The sequence below is a fragment of the Sardina pilchardus genome, chromosome 20 (assembly GCF_963854185.1).
Source record: "Sardina pilchardus chromosome 20, fSarPil1.1, whole genome shotgun sequence".
Taxonomy (NCBI): domain Eukaryota; kingdom Metazoa; phylum Chordata; class Actinopteri; order Clupeiformes; family Clupeidae; genus Sardina; species Sardina pilchardus.
The window spans coordinates 22,005,307-22,027,251 of NC_085013.1; the positions used below are offsets into that span (position 1 = coordinate 22,005,307).

A 21,945-nucleotide genomic window follows, 5' to 3' on the forward strand; every position below is an offset into this window, starting at 1 on the left:
CCTGTTAAGTGCCAATACATGATTGGACTTTTACTTTCTGAAGCTGGAGTTTTCCACCTCTGCCATTCACCTTGTGGGTATATCCGTATCGAGGATATGTACTGCAAATGCTGCTAGCTACGTTAGCACATTGTCGTTATACCTATGCACTCACAAGAATCCTTACAAAACTGCTGGGATTCTGACACTACACATTTCACTAAAGGGGAGACTTGCCCAACGTGTTAGAATGAATGGATGGCCAGAAGTTCATCGCCAGAAAGCTACCATTAAGTGAATCCAGCCATGTCTAAAAACAAATACCGTTAACGTAACGTAATGAAATTGCACTTGTGAAATGTCTACCAATAAATACAAAAACGTGCGCTTTTTGGATGTGAATGATGAATATTAAATGGGCCCCGGGCATTATATGTCATCCAGATGGGTGTCTCTCAGTATGAAGATGCACCGCCACTAAAGAGTGGTTCCAAAACACTCAACATCTGCTTCAAGACAACCAAGGACCGGCATGTTCAGTCCATAGGCTCCACCCAATGGGTGGACTTTAGCTGTTCCTCCCCAAAGTGTTCTCTAAAGTGAGACTCTTTGATGGTGGTGACCTCAAACCCAGTGTCCCAAAGGCAGCTTGTCTTCACTCCAGAGATCATCAGGTCAACCGTCCAGCAGTGACCAAATGCATTTTGTTTCAGGAACTGGTCGACTTCAGTGTCAACACAGTCTGCCAGCCCACTCCTGATCATTGATTAACCAGGGGGCCTTGGTTTGCTCTCTGGTGAAGTATTCTGTGCACTGTCTGCCTCTCCTGGAGCATGTCTTTGCCGGGTGACTTGGCCATGACTGTTGACTGGTGTGACCGGACTCTCCACATGTGTAGCAGATGTACTGCCCTTCCTGGTCTCTTAATGGCTCTCTATTTGGGTCACGAGGTGGTCGTCTGCTTCAGGGATCCATTGCAAAGGTGATGAGCAGTGTGCAAATAAAAATTCAACTTTCAGTGGAGGATACTGATGACAGCGAGGGAGAAATGTCTGATTGAATGAATGTTCTTTGGAGGAGACATTTGATGTTTGTGATGTGTACAAGGCCAGCCTGGCAACATGTTCTTGATATAGTTGCTTTCAGAAATCTGTGATAAAGTACTACTTTGTTGTCTGTTTGATTAATTGGTGAGGGTTGATACAATTTGTTGCTCAGTCTACCATTTCAGAGGTGTGACCGTACCAGATTTTACAGTTATTATGTTCTCTGGAGGGATAATTTTTAGCATTTTTTAAATTGACATCATTGATTTGTGTTTGAGAAGAGCTTTCATTTGATACCATACATGATGGGTTTTATACAGTAATGTGAGTCTAGTTCTTTTTTTATGGTCAACAAAATTATTATGTCATTAAAAACTTTTTTGTTTTCATCTTTTTGATGGTCAAAGCTGATTCCTGCATGAGAAGAGCTTTAATTTGATACCATACATGATGGGTTTATATGTTAATGTATATTTAGACGACTTTCTATGATCAAAAAGGGGTGTGGCAGATGATGTAATTTTAAGGAAAATGCTCAAGGGTGCCGGAGCGGCACCCGTCAGATTCTGAGTCTACACCCCCTAAACTATCAGATTATGCAAAAATATTGCATTAGTACCTTATGTCACACCTATCCTGGGGTTCTACCTGACTAGTAAGCCAGAAGTAAAATTGGAGGTTTCAAGTAATTTTCTTTCTATGTTACCTTCAGGCTTCAGCTCTTGTAAAGACTCCACTTTTTTCCAGCGTTTGCTGGTAACTGGAGTCACTTCATCAGCTTTGTCTTCAGTCACTTCTGCCTGCTCTGGGTCAGCTGCTACCTCCTTTTCAGGCTCTTTCTCAGCAGTGACAGTCTCCACTGTTTGTAAACATAGGCCTCAAGAGTAAAAAAAACTCTTTTTCAAATCAACTCATTTTATTCCTCACTGTTATATTTAATTTATTATTAGACCAGCATTCATATATCTACAGTAGCTATTGCAGAATATCGATGGATGAAGTCAGATATTTTTATATCCAGCAGATAGCTTTGTATAATCATTTCAGTCATATCTTTGGGTGAGCAGATACCATTGACTTACTGGTACCTAATTCTTTTTGAAGAGTATACTTTTTGTGTCTACATGCTCTATCCTTTAGTGAAGGGCTTTAGCTCTTTTTATCAAAGTGTAAGAAAGGTGCAGACACATATCTGCACAAGAACATTAATCAGAGGTGTTGAATTCAGAGACTAGATTTGGCACTGTTTCCTCAAGAGAATCATTCAAATACTGTAGTTTTGATCATTGTAGCAATACTGAAAGTACCTTTTATGTATATGTTCTTCTTTTTTCCTTCAGCTAACCCTAAAGTAAAGTTGTACATTATAAGGAGTTTTCTTTTTCTTGTTACCTTCAGGCTTCAGCTCTTGTAAAGACTCCACTTTTTTCCAGCGTTTGCTGGTAACTGGAGTCACTTCATCAGTTTTGTCTTCAGTCACTTCTGCCTGTTGTGGTTCAGCTGCTATCTCCTTTTCAACCTCAGCTATCTCCTTCTCAGCAGTGACAGTCTCCTCTGTTTGTAAACATAGGCCTCAAGAATAAAAACTTATTTTTCCGACTCATTTTGGCCAGCTTCTTTTACTTCACCAACTACTCTCCCTTCTTCTCCTACTAATAACAGCTATCCTGTTGTTTCTCTCAGCGAGTATTGGTTTCAACTGTAAAGATTATTTCATCGTATGAAGTCATAATGAAAAGAAGACATGTTTGGTGACCAAACAAAATGTTTTTTTGTTTTTGTTGAAAGATATGACCACGAAAAAGTATATTTCATATCCAATGCTTAAGCACTTAGGTATATTTTTCCCTTCAGATAACTGTTTTTTTCCCCTTGTTACCTTCAGGCTTCAGCTCTTGCAAAGACTCCACTTTTTTCCAGCGTTTGCTGGTAACTGGAGTCACTTCATCAGCTTTGTCTTCAGTCACTTCAGCCTGCTCTGGTTCAGCAGCTACCTCCTTTTCAGTCTCTTTCTCAGCTGTGTCAGTCTCCTCTGTTTGTGAACATAGGCTTCAAGAGTAAAAATCTCATTTTCCATTTTCGTAAACATATTTTGGACACTTGTAGATGTTATTTTCCTCATTTTTATATATCCCCGTGTCAAAGAGCAACATTGATTTACGTAAATATTATAGAGCATCATTGGGTGTGTTCAGTCCTTTTTATATGCAGCAGAAAAACGTATAATTGTCTTTTATATTGCACTTGAATCAGTAATTCAATAAAGATTTACCACTTGCTAAGAGTATGTATCAAATAACTTCTGATTTGGAATAATTTTGAAGTGGTAGGTTTAGAAGAGTTGTTTTTTTCCTTGTTACCTTCCGGCTTCAGTGCTTCCACTTTTTTCCAGCGTTTGCTGGTAACTGGAGTCACTTCATCACCTTCTGCCTGTTGTGGTTCAGCAGCTATCTCCTTTTCAACCTCTTTCTCAGCTGTGTCAGTCTCCTCTGTTTGTGAACATAGGCTTCAAGAGTAAAAATCTCATTTTCCATTTTCGTAAACAAATTTTGCCCACTTGTAGTTGTTATTTTCCTCATTTTTATATCCCCGGGTCAAAGAGCAACATTAATTTACGTAAATATTATAGAGCATCATTGGGTGTGTTCAGTCCTTTTTATATGCAGCAGAAAAACATATATAATTGTCTTAGCTTTATCCTCTGGCAGATATGCCATTGTATTGCACTTGAATCAGTAATTCAATAAAGATTTGCCACTTGCTAAGAGTATGTATCAAATAACTTCTGATTTGGAATAATTTTGAAGTGGTAGGTTTAGAAGAGTTGTTTTTTTCCTTGGTACCTTCCGGCTTCAGTGCTTCCACTTTTTTCCAGCGTTTGCTGGTAACTGGAGTCACTTCATCACCTTCTGCCTGTTCTGGCTCAGCAGCTATCTCCTTTTCAGCCTCTTTCTCAGCTGTGTCAGTCTCCTCTGTTTGTGAACATAGGCTTCAAGAGTAAAAATCTCATTTTCCATTTTCGTAAACATATTTTGGCCACTTGTAGTTGTTATTTTCCTCATTTTTATATATCCCCGGGTCAAAGAGCAACATTAATTTACGTAAATATTATAGAGCATCATTGGGTGTGTTCAGTCCTTTTTTTAACCAGCAGAAAAACTTATATAATTGTCTTAGTTTTATCCTCTGAGTCTGGCAGATATGCCATTGTATTGCCACTTGCTAAGAGTATCTATACATAACTTCTGATTAGGAATCATTTTGAAGTGGTAGGTTTAGAAGAGTTGTTTTTTTTTCTTGTTACCTTCCGGCTTCAGTGCTTCCACTTTTTTCCAGCGTTTGCTGGTAACTGGAGTCACTTCATCACCTTCTGCCTGTTCTGGTTCAGCTGCTACCTCCTTTTCAGCAACCTTCTCAGCAGTGACAGTCTCCTCTGTTTGTGAACATAGGCTTCAAGGGTAACATAACTTTTTTCCAATTTCCTAATTTTTTGAACATTTTCATCACTTGTAAGTGTGTCATTTGTGTCACTGTTATATATTGTTTGTAGCATTTACCTAAATAGTATACTATAATTAGCCTGGGTTTTCCCATACTGCCTTGCGCAGTGATTTCAATCCCGCTGCTAAGCCAGTCTGGAAACAAATGCCCAAATGTTCGCCTGATGTTGGCGAACCAATCACAGAACATCCGAGAAGTTTCCATTGCCTTCTTGCGTCTACATTCGACGCCAAAGGATTTACACTGATGTCAATGGCAGCCCTTAGCGTTGCATACGAACGAGTTGGGTGAGCTATGCGCATTTGATAGACATCCGTGGCGCCCTATGAACGGATCTGGGCATTTTTTCAAATACGAGAAAATGAACGTCTGGTTGCCAGACTACGTCTCATTTGAGAAGTGGTAGGCGTTAGCCAGGCTATACTATAATATCATTTTATACATGAATTCGTTAGGCCCCTATTTTTTTGCCCAGTGTCAATTCAATACAGTATGTGTTATCCTCTGGCAGAGAGATACCGTTGAATTACAATTAAGTCAGCGAGTAAATAAAGCTTGAACGCCATTGTTTACAGTAAACTATTGTCGATCTTGGTAAAGATGCTATTGCAGTAGGTATACTTTTCTTTTTCTCTCATTCAACTAAACCTGAGGTAAAGTTGTAGGTCTTTTCTTGTTACCTTCGGGCTTCAGTGCTTCCACTTTTTTCCAGCGTTTGCTGGTAACTGGAGTCACTGCATCGCCTTTGTCTTCAGTCGCTTCTGCCTGTTCTGGTTCAGCTGCTACCTCCTTTGCAGTCTCTTTCTCAGCTGTGACCGTGTCCTCTGTTTGTAAACATAGGCTTCAAGAGTGAACTCCTAGTTTTTCCAAACATAGGCTTCAAGAGTGAACTCCTAGTTTCTCCATTTCCATTGTAAACTATTTTTGTAAGGTGCTTATTCATTTCTATTTTGTGAAAGCTCTACTTTTGTGCATCCTCCTCTATACCCTTTAGTGATGACTTTTGCACTACTTATTGCATAGCGAAGATTCAGCCACATGACATTACTAGAATGTTATAGGTCTTGAAAAATAATGCAAAACAAATCCATTCGATTGTTTTTGTAAGTGTGTAGTGTAGTGTAGCTTTCAAGTTTGGTCTGTGTACCTCTAGGTTTCATCTTTTTTCCTGCAGTGCTCCAAGGTTTGCCTCCATTTTAGGCAGTTTCTCTGTTTTGACAGTGTCTTCTGTTTTATGTAAACATAAGTTTTAAATAGACATAATTTTGTTTTCTTAAGATCCGTGTTGAGTAGGCTTGATATTGTCTTTTCCTTGTGTGTGTTGATTTCTTCCCTTCACTGAAGTAATGTCATTGGTGATGGAGCACCACCAATGTGCCTGCCGCATAGTGTCTTGGCACGCAATTCAGTTTGAATAGACAGGCATTCACACTGTCAATTTTGACACTTCAGTGAGCTTTCAGGTTTGTTAACATTAGCCCGACCAAAGGGCTGTCATCACCTCCGTTTTCTTCTGCTGTCAGCTAAATATGCTAGCAAGATGTACCTCTCAAGATGTACAAGCTCTTCCTTTTTCTTATGATCGGTGCTATTTGAAAATATCCAGGAAATATAATCATCAATTAGCGGTCCAGTCTCTATTAAGATTTAAAGATTTAAGATGCTAAGATTTAAAGAATCAAGATTCATTTGTTATTATTATATCTCAGTAGAGAATAAACATCTTTTGGCAGGCCACCTCTTGCAAGATAATACGAGTATCCGTTCTGCTATTGTATGTTGTTGTTGTTGTTGTTGTTGTTGTTGTTGTAAGTGATGTTTTGAGTGCTGCTGATTGTTGTAGCTCTGAGTAAGTGTGCGTGCTTGCGCGCGCGTGTGTGTGAGTGAGTGTGTATGTTGTTATCATAGGTCTCTGTTGAACTCCAGCTGCGTGTCACCTTGAGACTTAATTATGTTTGTTATGTTACAGTATGTTACCAGCTTTGATATTTGTAATGTCGATGAAGGCTGCACAATCTGGTTTCACTAAGTAGCACTATAGTAGCACTAGGCTAGAAGCAGATATATAGCAGATATAATTTCATACATGCTTCTGAGGAACTTGTGTTGTCCATGTTTGAGTGATCGGTGTGTATGTGCATAGTTGATACTACGTCTGGTAATACAGTTAGTGTTATCTTCTTATAGTTATGACAGAAGCTTAGTATTCTTGAAAGGGCATATAAGGTAAGCAAACTATGGTATTATTGCTGTTATTGTAATATTAGGCATATTATGTTTATGGAGGATGAAAATGTATTGAGGGTTAAGAGGAAGTATACAAAGTTATGGTTGACATTAGTAAGTTAAAGTTATTCCTACTAGAGCATATACTATGTTAAGGTGCTGTGTCCACCAAATGCGTTTTTTGCGCCGACGGCGAAAAAAGTCTATGTAGCTCAGCGTTCACAGCGCTGAGCGCCCTCGGCGAAAAAAAGCTCTCGACGCTGACCATTTTTTACCGCAGCGCTCAGAGCGCTCAAAGTTGAAATCTGTTCAACTTTTGGAACAGCGCCGGGCTCGTCAATGTCACTTCTCGTTATAAACCAAAGATTCTAGAACGTAACTTAGCAACAATAAACACTTATCGAAGCACCGAGAAAAGGAGGTCGAGGGCGCTTTGGCTGTAAAAAACGTGTTTGGTGGACACAGCACCTAACTGTAGAACAGAACTACTGCGTTGTGCCGCCATTTTAGCACTCATCATTTTCTTACCTTTTTTGCCTCTCTTCTTGTCCTCTTGTATGGTTTCAAGTTTTAACATAACTGCCTCTTTTTCTGCTTTGGAGGCTTTGAGCTCTGTTGAAACAGACATGCTTGTGAAGGGAATTAACTCTTCATTCCCAGTTTACTGTATGTGTATAAGACAAACCACTAATGTACCTTGAATAACTTTGTATACTTCTTCTCTCGTCCGCTGTTGCTTGGATAGCTTTTCTTGTTCAAGAACTAAAAGACATGTTCATTAATCAGCTCATGTAGGACCAGAACGAGGTAGAGAAGCTCACACGACAGGTGTTAGGTTGACACGGACTCAGTTAGTACAGTAGCTCAGCATGCAACCACCCATACCGTGTACAATTAGACTGTTTTAAAACAATCACTTATGATTGTCAGCACAGTTAACTAGTTATAGAATATTAAGGAATCCAGTTGTTGTCCCAATTGGCACTCTTAGTTTGATTTTATGGAATTTTGAGGACAGTCTTGTTTTATTTTGAATGTTAACTAACCGTGGATTTTGTATTACCATGAACCATGTGGTCTTTCATGGGTAACACTGGGTAGCTGAACCAACAGCCCTCCATTGCTGCATAGTGAATTTCCCCTTGGGGATCAATAAAGTATCTATCTATCTAGTGTTGGTATAGCTGTACATGAATTTAATTGCTAACCACTCATCACTAGGAATGTACAGTCTATTGTGTATATCAAGTACAACAGAAGTCAGCCTTACCAGGAATCTGCCACATTACGAGATGCAGGCCGCATGCACCATTTCAATTACAATGGGCAGTGCGCAGCGTTTACCATCTCAATGTACAGAGACTCTAGTATATTATCAATCCAGGATGCATTATTTTCCCTTTGAAGGATACATAGACAACTTCATACTGACTTCAGTGTATGTTTGCTTTCACAGAAATTCAGTAAGTTAGGTAATTATCGGTTACTTTGGCAATACCAGTAGAATAGGAAGGTTACAAGGCCTCAGCATATCTAGTGTTAACCCATAATGATAAATATTAATAACTTGAATGAATTAAAGATCAATTAAAGCAAAAGGCTGATGTACAGTATATCGATGACATTTTGTTTGATAGCATACAGTATGCATCTACAGAATAGCATAACAATAAGCAAGCAAATTAGCAAATCTAATGTAAAGTAAGTGATGAAAAAGAATGGAATATTAATGTGTCATTCTATTTGAGGCCTGCTTAGTACTCATTCTCTCCCTCAAGAGATCATACCTGATGACAAATGACATTGATACCTTTTTCAAAGCCTTGGCTTGTCTCTTCAGTGTCGTAGTGAAGTCTGTAGCGTTTCAGGTGCGTGCTCCTGCCCCTCTTGACTTCGTTGTTATTGTTGTTCTCGTCATCATCGTCAGCTTCGTCCGGGACAGGGGCCTCCTCAACTGGAATAACACCTGCCTCAGTTAGGATGTTAGAATCGTCAGTAATGTGATTGTCAGCACCGTCAGTGACGGATTCTTTTGTCTGTTCTGTGACGTTGTATAGAGTAAGGTGATCTTCGTCAGGTAAGCCTGAATCACTCCCTTGTGGCTCAGGTAGAGCAATTTCAAGTACAAGATGTGGATATTCAGAATCCTCCACATTGATATCAGTGTCATCATCATCATCATCATCATATTCATCATCATCATCTTCATCATCATAATAAGAATATTTGTCAACAAGGTCAGACAAAGTAAATTCAAGCTCTGTAGGTTCTTGTTCTTGTTCTTCGTAGTCATCCAGAATGTCATCTTCTTCCTCAATTAAGTTGGACTCATGCTCTACAGGTTCATTTACAGAAATGTCAGTGGTTACCAGATCTTCCTCATCTTCAGATTCGTTGTCATCGTCAGATATGTCTGAATCAAAGGCATCAGTATCAGACCAAATAGGGTCCTCCTCATAATCAGAATACTTGTCAAGAAGTTCAGACAGAGTCCATTCAAGCTCAGTAGGTTCTAGTTCTTCGTAAGCATCTAGAATTTCATCTCCGTCCTCGGTTAAGTTAGTCTCTTCTTCTACAAGTTCATGTACAGAAATGTCAGTGGTTACAAGATCTTCAGTATAATCTTCAGAGTCATTATCATCGTCAGATATGTCTGAATCAAAGGCATCATTGTCAGACCAGATAGAGTCCTCATCATAAGAATATTTGTCAACATGGTCAGTCAGCATAAATTCAGGTTCCGTAGCTTGCTTGTAGTCATCCAGAATGTCATCTTCATCCAATGTTATGCTAGATTCATCCTCTACAAGTTCAGATACCGAAATGTCATGGGTTACAAGATCTTCAACATCATCTTCAGAGTCATTATCATTGTCAGATATGTCTGAATCACTACCATCAGTGTCAGACCAGATAGTGTCCTCATCGCTATCAGAATATTTGTCATCAAGGTCAGACAGAGTGTATTCAAGATCAGTAGGTTCTTGTTCTTTGTAATCATCCACAATTTCATCCTCATCCAGTGTTAAGTCAGTCTCATCCTTTACAGATTCAAGTACAGAAATGTCAGTGGTTGCTAGGTCTTCATCATCATCTTCAGAATCATTATCATCGTCTGATATGCCTGAATCAAAGGCGTCATTGTCAGACCAGATAGAGGCCTCATCATAATCAGAATATTTGTCAACAAGGTCAGACAGAGTCCATTCAAGATCAGTAGGTTCTAGTTCTTCGTAATCATCCAGAATTTCATCTCCTTCCTCAGTCAAGTTAGACTCATCCTCTACAGATTCAAGTGCAGAATTGTCAGGGCTTACAAGATCTTCAGCATCGTCTTCAGAGTCATTATCATCATCATCATCAGATATGTCTGAATCACTAGCATGAGTATCAGACCAGATATAGTCCTCATCAAAATCAGACTCTTTGTCCACAAGGTCAGTTAGTGTAAATTCAAGTTCACTCGGTTCTTCGTAATCATCCAGAATTTCATCTCCATCATCTGTTATGTTAGATTCATCCTCTACAGATTCAGGTACAGACATTTCAGTCGTTTCTAAATCTTCGTCATCATTATCAAAATAATCATCTTCATCATCCTCACTAGCATCAGTGTTAGACAAGCTAGTGATAGAGTCAAGTGTTTCTTCTTCTTCAAGTTTGTGTAAAGAGTGATCAGTTTCTTCTTCGTCTTCTGAGATAACTAAATTATCATAATCAACTAGCTCTGGTGCAGCAGTGTCAATTGTATCAATTGCTTCAGTTGCATCAAAAATAAGATCAATATCCTTTTCCACCTCAGTTGTCTCAGAATTGTCTGAGTCAACAGGTTGGGAAACAAGTTCAGCATCAAAAGTAAGCTCAATTTCTTCCTCAACTTCCGTTGTCTGAGAATAATCAGTTGGTTGAGAAACAGCTGGGTCAAGCTGATATTCAGCTTCACTATCAGCAGGGAGCTCAGCTTCATCTTCATCTTCATCTTCATCTTCACTGATTTCAGAATCATCATCATCATCCTCTTCAGACTCTGCTGTATCTGTGTCTAAACTAACTTCTTCACCGAGCTCACTCTCCATAACTTCCTGGGAATCATCAGAGTCTTCCTCTTCCTCAATATCATGTCCATCAGTGTCACTGTAATCAATCACATATTCATCAGCCACATTGGCCTGCTCTTCCTCATCCTCACCTGTATCATCCATAGCCTCATCAATGTCTGTTTCCTCAGTGGCTTGTTCATCTGTGCTATCTTCTTCATCACTTTCTCCACCATCATCATCATCATTACCATCCTCATCATCTTGACTCTCTTGAGTTGTGTCCTGCTTCTCGATCTCGGTAATTTCTTCATCTTTGGATATGGCATCAGTGCTGTCAGTGACAGGTGATTCTTCAGTGTCAGAATCTTCATCTTGAGCATCACTGTCTGGTGTCGGTTCCATGACGACATCAGATTCCTCCTGGCGAACAGTCAAATGTTTCTCAACATGGTCGTCCACTGGTTCTTCATCTTTCAGGAGGTATAGTGGCCAAGTTTTTTTGGCTAGCTTCATCTTCATCTTCTCAACCTCCTCTTCTTGTGTTTTCATAATTTCTGCAACTGTTTTTTATCTGTTTCGTTACCACCTCAAATCCATTAAGTAACATGTGATATAATGCATACTTATACAAGTGTGTATAATGCACATGTCACAAGTGATCTAAGTTACAAACATCATGAATGAATTCAGCCATGGTGAGATATTTAGGAAATGTAAAGGCGTCCGCGTTTAAACAGAATCCATTCCAGTAAATCCAGAAAGCAGCATGCTGCATTCATACAATGGGCTAAATATTGTTTTGTTATTACATTTTAACTATTTTGTTTTATCATATTGCATCATTAGCGTGGTCATTCAGGTCTGTTACATTGAGCGGCCAAAGGGCAAAGGGCGGATGTGAGATGTGAATGAATGCATTCGAATCGGAGAGAAATGCACTTGCAGAACTACCTTTTATTTCAGAAAGACCCCATGCTTCGCACATTTTAAAGAATACATATCCGTTATTTTAAGTTTAATATAGTTTTGCACACTGTACAACAGAACAGCACAAGACACAAACGGATCACACATGAGCAAACATGAGCTGACAATTGAGTGAATGCAAAAATCTCAATACAGAAAACAAAATGTTTGTTTTGTTTTTGCCTTAAGCATTCACTTAGGATGAGACAAACGGTGAAAAACACTGAACATATAAGCATATTTTCATTTCAGTCATAAGTAATCCATAGTCACAGTACATACTGTATGAGTGTTTTATTTGTTGGCACGTGCATTTGCTGTTTGCCGGTTTGTCAGGGTATAAGTTGAGTATTATTTTGTCAGTTGTTTAGTGTGTGCAATTTATGTAATTTTTCAGATCTATTAAAGCTGGCAAGATAGAAAATTAGTATTTTGTGGTTATGTGTGAACGGAATGTAAGGTTTGACCTTACAATGACATATACCACAGTACATTATATTTTGAAAATAAAGGTTAAAGCGATTCAGCGTTAAACTACGAAGCAATGTATGTAGGCATGTCAAAGAGAAATAATTCTTCACAACACTAGCCATAAGTACGTTACTTTTATGTACTCGTATATTTTACATGATGTGTGCAGGTACAAACAAACCTTTTTCCATTGGAGGCAGAAATTCCCCTGTGAATGATGAGCAAGATTATGAACAAGGATGAATATAAACCCAAGAACTCAAACTTATAATGAGCATTATAGGCCAGTCAATCTAGCGTTTGACCCATAACTAATTGCAATAGTAATCATTCAAAGTGTTTTGTGATCCCTAGGTATATCTAATTAACATATAAAAAATCTACCCATTTATATTTAGTGGAACATACTTTTTTTCAAGGTCAAAGGTAGCAATTTCCAATGCATTTTTCCATTGGGATTTACTACTGGTGAAATGGGTAAAATTTTAAACTATAGATATCAAATTGAAACTTTCACAGTTGTTTACTCACATTAAGGCAAAGATTTTTTTGTATTGCAAGTTTTCTGAAATGTGATGTTTAGATATGCAAATGAGACCAGTTTTACCTAAATATGCAATAATTTGCATATATTTCTAGAAAACTAAATCTGAACAATAGGTACAGTCAGCTTCAAAATAATTGCTGCAATTTGCTTCTATATTGGATACCAAAAGCCTATGCAAAGGGAATATTAGATATTACTTCATATCACCTCAGAAATGAGGAAATCAAGTCAAGTCAAAATCAATGCGTTTCAATGGAAGTACATTATAGAACAAATGATTGTCAATGATATGGTATGATGGAAGTATCTCAGTGCATGCCAACTCACTTGATATGTTTATGTCTAAAGGTCAATATCTTCTTTATGTGACTTGGCATGCATTGAGATACTTTCATCATACCATATCATTGACAATCATTTGTTCTATAATGTACTTCCATTGAAACGCATTGATTTTGACTTGACTTGATTTCCTCATTTCTGAGGTGAAATTAAGTAATATCTAACATTCCCTTTGCATAGGCTTTTGGTATCCAATATAGAAGCAAAATGCAGCAATTATTTTGAAGCTGACTGTACCTATTGTTCAGATTTAGTTTTCTAGAAATATATGCAAATTATTGCATATTTAGGTAAAACTGGTCTCATTTGCATATCTAAACATCACATTTCAGAAAACTTGCAATACAAAAAATATTTGCCTTAATGTGAGTAAACAACTGTGACATTTTCAATTTGATATCTATAGTTTAAAATTTCACCCATTTCACCTGTAGTAAATCCCAATGGCAAAATGCATTGGAAATTGCTACCTTTGACCTTGAATAAAAGCATGTTCCACTAAATATAAATGGGTAGATTTTTAATATGTGATGCAGGAGGGTTTAAGGATCAATAAAAAGTATGAACCATTACTATTGCAATTAGTTACAGGTTTGGCCCTTTTTTGAGCTAGATTGACTGGCCTATTATGGATAGGACTTCTCTCTCTCTCTCTATAAACAGATATATCTGTTTGAATATCTGTTTCATTTCTAAAAATCTGAGTACATACCTTTCCTCCTTGTCATTGGTGGTGCGTCATCTACACCAAAAGGGAGAAGATTTGTATGTGTAACTCAGACATTTAGACACAAGAATCAATTAGAAACGGAACACACAACAGTACTTTCAAATGTCTCACACAGTGGTCGGTGCTATTAGTAGGGGGAGTAAATATCAATGGTGAAACATCAGTATCTCTTGTCACCTTTGTCCTGCATCAGTACGTTGGACAGATAAGACAAAAAGGTGTTCCTCTTATCGGTGATCTCCTCGACCGCATCACTCACAACTTTCATGGGATCAAAGCTTACTTCTAAAATTACCAGAAAAGGTGGACTGAGTTTACAGAACAGCAGTGTTGTTATCGGCGATTTGACAGGAAGGCTATACGCCAGGCATGTAACTGTAGCGTTCCCTTCGTGGAGCGTTTTCTGCGACAATTATCTGCCGCTATAATCAGTGGGACTGGCTACACGACGGGTAAGCGGCGCACAGCTTCGACAAAATTAGGCCAGTCTTCTGAAACTACGTATGTTTCTACGCTCCGTGAACAGAGCACTTCAGTTGCGTGCCTGGTGTTGCCTAGGCCTGAGCGTTAGAAAGTATCGCTTAAACAGCATGAATACTAATGTAGGCTAGCTCTATAGAAACATTTATTTTCCGGAGTTAAGCAAGAGTGTACCTTCACTGCCCTTGAACATGCCAAAGACATTTTTGTTCAAGTTTGTGATTCCTTCAGTTGCATATGTGATGGCATCCATTGGATATGATACCCACACTACAAGACAAAAATACCAAGACTCATGATAAGACACCGTGTTAGAGAGCCGTAGTAGGAATTTTATTTATCTCAAACTTATTTTGCCCCTCACCATTTTAGCTGCATAAAACCTGCATAGTATTTAATTTAATGTGCACACGTTCTAGAGCCGTGAGATACCTTTAGGGGCAGCAAGGAGGCCTGGCACAGAAACCACACTCCCGACATATTTGATCCCATCGACTGCTCCGCCCAGAATCTTCTCAGGGTAGTAGGTCACCGCGTTGAGTGTTCCTACAAATAAAAGCATTTTTACAGAAAATGTCAAATGAAGTGCATTCTTATGTCAATCAAGTCAAGTTTTATTTAACCAAAAAGATACATTAGAAATAAGAAGTACAAAATAAAATGAGTATAACATACGAAAGTTTTAGCTGTAAAAAGCAACAGGAATACAGAAGGGCAATGATAGTCCCTGTTCACCAGAACAAGCAGTAGGTCAATGTTAAGAGGATGTCCACAAATTCTAACTTCATAGAAAACACAAAAACAAAAAAACAGACTGCACAAATATAATTCTTAAGAAGTATATCATGTTAAGAACTAGGTGTTGCTTAGAGGAGTTACTGTACCTTCGAAGATGTCAAATACGAAGACAACGACAGTCTTCATTCCATCTCGCATGGTCTCCATTACTGCACCACCAGACTGCAGAGAGTCCAGGCTGAGAGGGGCCTCTGGAAATATCAGGCAACGCATGGAGCATTGTTAGAGATGTCATTGCAAACAATTTTCCAAATGATTATACAAAGATATAAAAAAAATCTTGATCTTGCTCTGTCCTGGTATACACGGTGTGTGTGTGTGTGTGTGTGTGTGTGTGTGTGTGTGTGTGTGTGTGTGTGTGTGTGTGTGTGTGTGTGTGTGTGTGTGTGTGTGTGTGTGTGTGTGTGTGTGTGTGTGTGTGTGTGTGTGTGTGTGTGTGTGAGAGAGTGTGTTCAGATTCAGTTAGAATAGTAAAATACCTTTAGGCGTCATGCTTGTCACGTATTTGATTGCATGCGCTGCTCCGCTTAATATCTTGTCTGGATAGTAGGTCACTGTGTGTATTGTTCCTGAGGAAGTAACAAATTAAGATATTTTGTAAGATATGATAATGTTGAACGATAACATACCTCTGATGTTCATAACCCTTTTAACTAAAATGTCATAAAATATTAACAAACAATATTTCATAATTAAAATAATCAATAACCCTTTTTAATGGAAATGTTATAAAATATTAACAAACAACATTTGATAATTCAAATAATCAATAATCCTGCATCCTCTTCTAAATCTTCTTGTTTCTGATCAGTCAGCTAATGTACTGTATACAGTAATTTGTTGGTCAGTGGGATTACCTTCAAAGATGTCAAAAGCGCTGACAACAACCCCCTTCATGCCCTCTCGTATGTCCTCCATCAGTAGACCGCCAGACTTTAGGAGTTCCGAGTTTCGTATATTCTCTGGAGATTGAGAAAAAAAGAATACTTCATATGAGATAACACTTTATCATGTTGTTACTACACAATTGTGATATAGTATCGTATTGTTCATTAGAACTATAGTGTACATAATAATATTAGTTACACTGCACTGCATCAAAGGCTATGTCTATTTAACATAAATGTATGTGGCAATATGTCAAGGCTGTTGTTCATCACTTGAGATGCAGGGTATTGGTATCATATATGTACAGTAGTGTAAGACACAGTATAACACTGGCTGTTACCTGGAGCGTTGAAAACAGCATCAGACACCATGTTGGCTACCGCTGCGGGATTCGTGCTTAATTCTTGAAAAGCTGTAACCACATTCCCAACAAAACAAACAAGCAAACAAGCAAACAAACAAATATGAATCAAGGTTCACCGGAGCAGCTCAGATGTGAAGTTTAGATATTTATTAACGTGCCAACATAGTGGACTAACGCTTCGACGTTTGCCACGTCTTCATCATAAGTAAGTAACATAAAAGTCAGTGGACTGCAGTGTTGTTGATGGTGTTTTGATGGCATGTGCGTGCCAAACTCACCGGCTATTTGGTTGTCATCAACAAAGTCAAACATATAGAGGCCAGCGGCTGACCAGGACAGGACCAGGGCAATGATGATGACCAACTGGACCGGCCTGCTCAGGTTCTTAAGGAATCCATTGGCCTGGGGGGCAGGGGGTTGCGGTATAGACTCCACTTCTGCACCTGGGGATCACAGTTAATGGATAAAGTACTGCATATCTTCTACCTCTACCCACACACACCAACACACAAACCCACACACACACACACACACACACACACACACACACACACACACACACACACTCACTCACACAGTACACACATACATGCACACACACACGTACATGCACACACACGCGCACACACACACCAACAAACACTCACACACACACACACACACACACACACACACACACACACACACACACACACACAGTACACATATACATGCACGCACACACGTAACATGAACACACACACGCATACACACACATACTCACACACACACACACATAATCCTTTCACTATGTTTTTATCTATTATTTGAGGATAAAATCACTTGATTCCCCATTAACTGATGAAATGACCAATGAAATGAAAGATTGAACACCTCTAGGCAATGGTCTGTTGTAGGTGTGTAAGTACACATGACAAGTACTGTACATGACGAATACACACTTTAGCACAGTATAGAATAACTAGAAAATGTGAAGAGTCATCATTATTTTTTTAATCTTGGCCAAAGGCTAATAAGCGATTTCAGGAGAACAGCTGATAGAAGTCTGTGACCACATTCCGTAAGGGCACATTATAGATTAAGAGCTAAAACTTGACCTCGTTTCAAGGAGAAATATGCATTAGAAATAAGTCTTATGATAGTTTTATATTCCATGACGCTCAGCACTCAACAGTATCAGTGGCAATGCACAGTCACTATATGTCTGTGCTGTTGCTGTATTTTCCATAGTACCATTAGTATCAGATGACAACTCCAGTGCCATCATGACAAACAGCCTAGTTGGTTAAAATTATAAACAAATCTCACTCTAAACATCAAGTCTGTTGAGCCCAAACCCTTTAAACAGTTATTTTTCCCCTTTTAATTATGTAATTATCTGAGACCTTATTGTGTTACACCTCAGTGGACGAGAGCTAAAATTGTCTGCCAGTGGAAAATTGTCTGTCAAAACTCTGTTAAGTGCAGAACAGGTGGTGGTACTGTAGATCCTCTAGGAACATCCCCACCCTTATAATGCCCACTGTTTTGGTTCCTCAACACCACCATATTCACATAAAGTGTAAATCCATCAAGTTCACAGTACTCCATAAATAATAAATGAACTCAATCCAAGTGCTGAGTAGACAAGTTCCCTCGGACATGGCGTTCCATTTACTTCCCATACTGAAAATAAGGGGGAACTAATACGCCGGTCCACCTGACGAGCACAGCAATGGGCCATTTAATCACTTGAACGTCAGAGGACACTGTTTACATTGGTTGAAACATATCACTCCATACTGTCTGTACTACACATTTCTGACATACTCTATCTTTGGCTCAAAGACAAAACCTGACCAGTGATCAATGAATTATTCTTCAATGTTGCTGATAATAAAACATACATTTTAATCACGGTCTGGTCACATTATCAACAAATAAGCATGTCTTTCACCAATATTATTTGTCATGGATTGTATAATTTTGTTCTATTCTAATAGCACCAGTTTTATGGAGTGGAATCTGAGCCTCTGTAACTCAGTGGCCCTCAATAACATTCCATTTCCTGGAACTTTCTTCCAATCCTGCTTTATGAGAACTTGGCAAATCTTTTAAGTGTGAGATTCCATGCTCTTTGACATTGACTCTCTTAGCCTCCACTGCTATGAGGAAGGCTTCAACACTGGCCAAACTCTTTAGCATCAAACAAATTAGAAAGCTGTACCTTGCGGTTCTTCCTCAGCCATGGTGAAATGAAGGTGACTTCAGCTGAAACTCCACAGATCGAGGAGGCTTAGCCAGGTTTCTCTCTGATCTTGTTGTTGTTTGTCGTTGTTGTTGTTGTTTTGTCTTTCTTTTAAATCCTTTTTTTAAACACCACTTGTCAAATGGTGTTGCCCGTGCGTGTCCGCCATATAATCCAACAAGGTTGAACTTTTTTAGCTAAATCATTTGGCGTGGTGGGGGCTTGGAAGAATAGGTGGAAGTTTCAGTGTGGCTGGTCTCTTTGCATAGCAGAAGGGAGTCTATGGGGGAACGGGACTGACGGAGAGCAAAAAACAGGGTGAGAGAGGCGCAAAGGGACTCGGGGACGGAGGGGGCAGCAGATATGGGCTAACTCTTTAGCCAATGTTATTTGCGCCTCACATGGTAATAGGTCACAACGCAGGCAGGCAGGCAGGCAGGCGGGCGGACGGGCGGGTGGGCAGAAGCAAGCGGACCTCCAAGGTAACCTTATCCCCCTCGCGGCTCTGGGTTATAATTAGCCGGTGTTCCCTCTGCCAGCTGCTTGCACCCTGGCCTTTTTTGGCAGCAGGGGCGTGATCCCACCAGGGGACCCCAGCAGACAAGCACGAAGGGAAGGGACATCATCATTCACTCTGGGTTGAAAGAACACACACACACACACACACACACACACACACACATACACACACACACACACAAACACACACACACACACGCACAGACACACCTTTCCCTCCGTCATTGGCCTGGGCCCAGCGACACGCAGGACCAGAGTGCCGTGCGAATGCCACAGGAAACAGCAGGACACGGCAGTGTGGTCTACACAACTAACAGCACTTGTCCTGAGAGGATTATTTATGTGAAAAGTCAGGGTGCCTTAAGTAGCATTAGCATTGGTAGCAGAAGAAGAAACGTTATAGTAATGCACACATTATTCACATATACATAACTATCTACATGGTGACTTTGCATATTTCAGATTTCCATCTGCTACCCCTTTGGCTTTTCTCTTCCTCTTTCACGTTTCAGGTTTTGTCTAGGTTTTTTTTTTTAACGTTGTAGATGTGTATTTATGGTATGCTTTACACCTCATAGAACTGCAAATGAGCCTATCAGTTGCAGCAGATAAGTTTTCATCTGTCATATGACATCCTGTCAATCCAGCAACTTTAATCAAATCGCTGGGGTCATGTAGTCATGTGTGAAGTCCTATCTCATTGACAGCAGATGACTTCCACTGTATTTATAGAATATTCATAGAAATAAACACTGCGCGAGTATGAACATCACCTCTGTGGAACCAAACGAACTTCCACATGTCAGAATGTGAGGAGTTCTGCTCTCTGCTGGGATGTGTGGGAATGACAGTTTTATATACATGGACCTTAATTAAAATTGATTCTTTGAAAGCCTTGCTGTTTTGTTTGTTTGTTTGAGATTAAATGTATGCTTTAACTATCGGATTTGACTCACTGGCAGTGACCCAAATCATTTTAAGTTGAAGTTTTTTAACTTACAATCAAGAGGTAAGATCTGGTAGCCATTTTTGTGAGGGAATGAAATAGATGTACTGTAGGTCTTCTGCCACCTGAAAGAAATATGTTGTCAGATAGAAATAGGAAGTATCCTGTAGGGCCGTGTGAGACCCAGAGAGGAATAGAGCAGAAAAACAAAGTGAGCCAACCATGTATGATGCAAACAAACAAACAAACAAACAAACAAACAAACAAAACAATGTTAATGTTAAAACTGAACGTTACTATCAATTATTGAAAATTTCAGATACTAATTAATTCAACATAATGAGTTCTGTCTCGTGTCACTTCAAATCCAGCGTTGCCAACATACTCACTCCCAACATCATGGGACCAGCAAATAAGAAGCATGAACTTTTATTTTTTTACAAAATAAGAGCATGGTAATAACGTCGACAAAATAATCATGTTGAGGAATCAAACAATATTCTGAAGATGAGTGATTTTTAATCTAATCTGATACAAAAATAAACATGAGGTAAAAAAGCAGTATGATTAAAAAACAGACACATTGTTAAGACTCGTTAGAGAAATTCAGGCATGACAGCAACCAAATTGTGTTCCATTAAGGAGCCCATGGTGTAATTCTGTGATGTGTTAGCAGAGATGTAGTTCATGGGCAGTCACCAGTAGAGGGAGCTATACCGCGACATGTTAGCATAGATGTAGTTCAGGGGTGGTCACCACTAGAGGGGGCTAGACTCATTCAAGCAGACACTGAATTCTCCAAAGACAGAGAAATTGACAGGATGCAAAGCACAAGAGAGAGTGCCTCAGGCATGGGTTTGTATGTCTGTGAGAGGGAGGGAGACTGCTTATCAACAGTATTAAATATACATTTGGTCAAATACATTATAATTTTTAGGAAAACCAAACAACATTCTAACTTCAATAAAATTATCTATTTTAAAGTTCAACAGTGATCAGTTCTGTAAGTGTTAAAGTCAAGTTAAGCATAATTATATCACAGCTGTTGTCTATTACTGTAGCTTGTAAAAACTGAAATACAGTTGCTGAATTACTGACCTAAAATGAAAATGTCTTCTCTAAAACTCTGGGCAGATGAGAACTTGGTTTGGGGCAATGTTTTCCTGCTGCCAATAATTTCACATTTGGAGATGTCATAATGTCACAGAAATCTGAGCTGCCTTAGCTTGGATCATTTACAGGAACTGAACATTTAGGATGTGGAACAGAACAATTAGAAAAGTCCATTTTCATGGGTGAGACAATGACACATTAAAATATTATTACGGGTAACTTTTGTGATTTTTGTTTTAAACATGAGTAACAATTAAGGATGCTGTTATTGTTTTATGGTGATTAGCTTTGAATTTCATTTTTTTGTGGTGGAAACCTATGACAGTAGCATAATCAATTGTCTGTTTCCCTCAAACGTCTTACTGAGAATTTTGCTTTTGTGAATATGCTTTTTCTACATGAAGACTTGAGACTTATGCGCTGTAATAATAATAATAATTTAGGGCCCAATATAGGACACTTATTTTAAATATAAATCTACAGCATTTCAGATGAAGTTCTGAATTCTCATAATTAATTGTTCAAATATGATTTAACGCTCACTGACACAGACAGAGAGTTTTTATGTTAAAGGCAAAATTCTGGCAAGTTTTCACATAGATTTCTGTTTCTCAAGGACACAGAGTACTGTCGGTACGAAAAACAACGATAATCGGCGCCGCCTAGCTTGAGCTGCCAACAGCTAGAGAACCCAGGCAGCCTCAGTGTTACACTCTGGGGGCATATTTAAAATCACGCCCCCAGTGTACAGTGTAGCACTGT

General features: G+C 39.0%; 1 protein-coding gene across 16 annotated transcripts in view; it reads right to left on the reverse strand.

The window, feature by feature from the left end:
* Positions 1-18,846, reverse strand: part of si:ch211-266g18.10 (titin) — a 44,924-nt gene extending 26,078 nt beyond the window's left edge. For 13 of the 16 annotated variants that reach the window (XR_009936494.1, XM_062522505.1, XM_062522497.1 and 10 more), the window contains exons 1-13: positions 18,585-18,846; positions 16,657-16,821; positions 16,355-16,426; positions 15,984-16,088; positions 15,606-15,695; positions 15,213-15,317; positions 14,761-14,874; positions 14,503-14,598; positions 14,026-14,133; positions 13,831-13,860; positions 12,411-12,437; positions 7,449-7,514; positions 7,281-7,364 (exon numbers count right to left, since the gene is read on the reverse strand). Coding sequence is in view for 15 of the 16 variants with exons in the window: in XM_062522505.1 (XP_062378489.1) it covers positions 7,281-7,364; positions 7,449-7,514; positions 12,411-12,437; positions 13,831-13,860; positions 14,026-14,133; positions 14,503-14,598; positions 14,761-14,874; positions 15,213-15,317; positions 15,606-15,695; positions 15,984-16,088; positions 16,355-16,426; positions 16,657-16,821; positions 18,585-18,606 (1,084 nt within the window). In the remaining variant the exon portion in view is untranslated. The remainder of the gene's footprint in view (positions 1-7,280; positions 7,365-7,448; positions 7,515-12,410; positions 12,438-13,830; positions 13,861-14,025; positions 14,134-14,502; positions 14,599-14,760; positions 14,875-15,212; positions 15,318-15,605; positions 15,696-15,983; positions 16,089-16,354; positions 16,427-16,656; positions 16,822-18,584) is intronic. The other 3 variants (XM_062522506.1, XM_062522507.1, XM_062522511.1) reach the window with 3 other exon arrangements.
* Between the last annotated feature and the right edge of the window lie 3,099 nt (positions 18,847-21,945).